General features: G+C 34.8%; 1 protein-coding gene across 3 annotated transcripts; it reads right to left on the bottom strand.

Annotated features, from left to right (window-relative positions):
- Positions 1-870: 870 nt before the first annotated feature.
- Positions 871-3,787, bottom strand: LOC102665956 (uncharacterized). 3 transcript variants are annotated; one of them, XM_006591241.4, is made up of 3 exons: positions 3,642-3,787; positions 3,096-3,186; positions 871-2,204 (listed from the first exon to the last, which is right to left on the bottom strand). In XM_006591241.4, the coding sequence occupies exon 3, from the start codon at positions 2,164-2,166 to the stop codon at positions 1,048-1,050; it is 1,119 nt and encodes a 372-aa protein (XP_006591304.1). In that variant the 5' UTR covers positions 2,167-2,204; positions 3,096-3,186; positions 3,642-3,787; the 3' UTR covers positions 871-1,047. The 3 variants fall into 3 exon arrangements, with proteins under 3 accessions (XP_006591304.1, XP_006591306.1, XP_040862807.1); XM_006591243.4 differs by lacking the exon at positions 3,096-3,186 and having other exon boundaries at positions 3,642-3,775; XM_041006873.1 differs by lacking the exon at positions 3,642-3,787 and having other exon boundaries at positions 3,096-3,510.
- Between the last annotated feature and the right edge of the window lie 373 nt (positions 3,788-4,160).

Here is a 4,160-nt window from a genome sequence, read left to right on the forward strand (position 1 = left end):
CGAATTTCAGTTTCGCAAACTAAGCAATATTATCATGAATGGTTCTTTGTTTGACTAGACACTGCCATCAGAATGTTATTTCACAATGGGAAAAGCCTAGTCAGGATTTCCTTAAGTGTAACATAGATGCGGCGATCTTCAACGACCAGAATTGGCAGTTCAGAATTTCATGCTATTTTATCTAAATGTAAATATGTCATTTGTAATTTTTCCAATTTCTATTATAAGTTTTGTAAGGAGATAAACTAATTAACTTGGTCATACTATAGTTAGGACATCTTGATTTCATCCTAGTGTGCATGCAACTCTCTAACCCTCTTTGTATCTATCCGTTAATTCAGAATGAAATGAAATAAGCTTTGTTCTTTTGAAAGAAAAAAAAAAGTCTAATCTTTAAAAAAAAAATCGAAATTGGCCTAGTCTTTTTCTTGTCCATAGTATATTGGTTACTTCATTGATCCACTGACCTATATTGGGCCAAGATGGGTTGATCAATTAACAGCCCGTTCAAATGGGGTGAAGTGAAACAACAGGAGTGTCCACATCCCCTAGAGAAAACACCAGCAAATATAAGTCTGTTAGATGGAAAATTTCTACACATGACCAAAATTTTCCCTGAAATCAGAATAACACAACCTTATGAAGGTTTAGGCCATTGTATCCTGCACTCTCACTATTGCATCCTGTCATTGTATTTCGAAAAGTCTATTTCAGAATGTAAATTTGAATTTTAAAATGGACTTTCCGAAATGTGAGAAGAGGTACAAGATACAATAGTGGGAGTGCAGGAATGCGGAAGGTTTATCTGCACATCTGCACATAAATGAGAGCAACACAAAAATAAACCAGTGAAATTACAGAACAGGAAAAAGGATTGATCCCACAGTCTAAAAAAGTGCTTGATGGCCACATAGGTCTAAATACAAATGATAAAATATAACAATGTCTCAGCGAATAAGGGATTCAAAAAGTTGTTCTACACAACATATGGATACTACTTCCACATATAATTGTTTACCAAGCAAAATGTGAAAATTAAAACTTGATTTAGAGGGTTAACTTTTCCATCTCTGCTATGGGTAGATTCAGCTCCAATTCTCCATCAGTGTTGTCTCTCTGTGCATTGTGAGGCAGAGTAGTAGTTGAAGAAAAGAATGAGCAGCAACTGAAGTTTAAGCCTGGATAAGAGTAGTTGCAGATTGATTCCATAGTTCCTGTGTCAAAGTTGTAAGCAACAACAGTTCCTGGAAGCTGCAAATATATGATCTGTGCTTCTTCGATGTAGGCAATAGGTGCAACCTTGTAAGGCTCCCAATCAAAGAAGCTGCCAAAAAAGTTTTGGTTCTTAGGCATAAGCACTTCATGCATGACACTATGAACTAGTTTCCATGGAAACCTTTTGTAATCATAATAATTGAAGAATTCAAGATGGTCTTGCTCATTGAGGAGATTCCAAATGTGAAAGCCATCGAAATCGGAGTAGCAATAGTACACCTTGCCTCCTGATTCGCACAAGCAACGGCGGTAAGGCAGTGTTGATTGCCAAGACCAACCCTCAAAGTAGTTTGGTAGTTCATATAGTGCACATTGGCTGCCTTGGACTTGATACACCAACAAATATCCATCTATTTCCCAATGAATCGCGCCGTTCGCGTAAAGAGGAGGTGTTCCAAGTTCTTGGAACTCATGTTCTGGCAAAGAAGGGGCAGCAGCTAAATTGATGGGGTAGTGGCACCTCCATTGGCCAGTTTCAGAAGAGAAAACATGCAGTTTTAGTCCATTGGAATTTGAGGACCCTGCTTCAACAAGAACAACATCAAAAAATTGGTCTCCATCATAGGCCAATCCAACTCTAACAACACCCCCTTGGATACTAGTTTGAGGGATCATGACATTGTGCTTGGTGAAGGGATTCAACACATGGTAACAGGATTTGTCACCACTAAAACCAGACATGAGAATCAAGCTGTTGCAAAATGCAAGGGTCTGCACAAAATTTTCAGTAGAGAAGCTGAGGGAATGGTCAAGGGAAACTCCTCTTTCATTCTCAACTTTCATGAAAGCAAACTGAGATGACCCATTTTCGAACTTATAGTGGCCAACAATACCAACACTAGTAGTATCTAGTGAGGTTGTGCCAAAAGTTTCGCAATTTTCAGTTTCCATACTCAGTTTTCAGTTCCACTTCTTTTCTTCTCAAGAACCTGTGAACAAAAAAATGAATCTGATTAATATAATAAACAAAGAAGAAGAGAGCCAATACAAGGTGGAGGAAATAGAATAATTTTTGCTTAATCAAATTGTTCTGAGCAACAATACAATATATAGAAAAACAGAAATTAATCACTTATTAATTTCAGAAAAACTGAAAATTAAAAGTGACTTGTTCTTCAAGTATAGGAATTACTTATTGATTAGGTTAACCCATAACTAAAACAAATAAAAATAAAATATGTAGTTACAAAAGAAATTTAACAAGTAGGGACTTGATTTTAGGCTAAGACGGTTAATTTTTCTAAGTGAAGGCTTCTAGGAAGAAGGGATCATTCATGATGACTGGTTCAAAATTGGGTTGACTTATTAACTTTGTAATTTGTACAGTATTTCAGAAGTTCAAAAGAAATTTCTTGTGGCCTTTCTTGGAAGCAGCTTTCCCAAAAGTTACAACGGAAATGAATAATAAAAGTCTCTAGAATTTAGCTCCAGCCAAGAAATGTCAAATTAAACGAAGTTTTCTATGTGAAGGATTTCACACTCTGTATTCATTACCAAGAAACAGAGAAGTAGAAAACAAAAGGTAAAAGAAATGCAAAGATAATCAACTTCTTATTTAACTCAAACTATCTTGAGATATATTCATGAAATCAGAATAACAAAGACAAGAAAAACTGAACAAAAAGAGGAATGATTGTAGTTTGAGAATGTCATTAGAAAACATCCGAACTAAAAGAAGAAGAAGAAAATCCTAAACAGAAAGAAAAAAGATACATGGTGAATGGGAAAAAGAAATTAGTACACAAAAATGATAACAATACCAGAAAATGAAAACCCCAGATGAAAAAAGTAACCAAACAGAACTAAAAGAAGAAAAATACCTTGACTTGATGCCTAGAATGCGAAGACCGGTGAACTTAATTTCACAAGAATTACTGAAATATATGACTGAAGATCACTTCTTGTATTTCACTAAGCAGAGATAACAAAAACACGGATAAAGGCTTGAATCAATCAAAACAAAAGCAAAAAAGAAAAAAGATTAGAGAATCTATGAACAGAAGCTGATCACTGTTTGAACTTTTATCCTCCTTGCCCGTCAAGTAATCTCTGATTTTTCTATTGTTGACTTTTTGGTCAACCCCATTCTAATTGGTCCATCCTTAAAAAAATGCATTGTATTAGAATTAACACCATCTCCTACTCTTTTTTCACCTTAATATATTCCTTTTGGTGAAAAAACTTAAGTGGGGACGAAAGGAGCAGCGGTGACAACAAAAAATGGAAATGATTGTCTAATCAAGAGCAAATGAGAACCTTTTGGTTTTCTTGAATTTAACAAATGAGCCCCCCTTTTTTTTTAACAAATATAGATATATGGAATTAAATCCTTTCTATGAAGCATGAAGGGAGAAGCAATCACATACCTAGGAGTTGAAGGGGGTTGTGCTGATCCTCCAACAGTGATCTTCCAAATTTGGTAAATGTCAAGTCAGCTTTGGTGGTACAAAAAGTTGGCTAGGTTTTTATAGCCCATTTGCATTTACCTTTGAGTTCTAGCTAGGGTTGATAATGAGATGAAATAGGCACGGCGGACCAAGATAAATAATCTTTTTATATCTATTCGTAAAGTTCTAACTAGGGTTGACAACGAGACGAGATGGGTCGGGCGGACACAAATAGTAGTCTTCTTATACCTATTCGTAGAGTTCTAACTAGGATTGACAATAAGATGGGCCGTGCAAGCACAAATAATAATCTCTTTATACCTATTCGTATTTAAATGGGCATCATATTAAATTGGTATATACAATTTTTTATGTATTTATTGGTAGTAATGGGTCTTTATTGAAATATAGAATTTTAATTTTTAAATAAATTTAAAAGAAATATTTTTAAAAATATTTATAATAAATAAATAATTTTGTAACATATCCTTTTTATTA

Source organism: Glycine max, chromosome 11, assembly GCF_000004515.6.
Source record: "Glycine max cultivar Williams 82 chromosome 11, Glycine_max_v4.0, whole genome shotgun sequence".
Classification (NCBI taxonomy): Eukaryota; Viridiplantae; Streptophyta; class Magnoliopsida; order Fabales; family Fabaceae; genus Glycine; species Glycine max.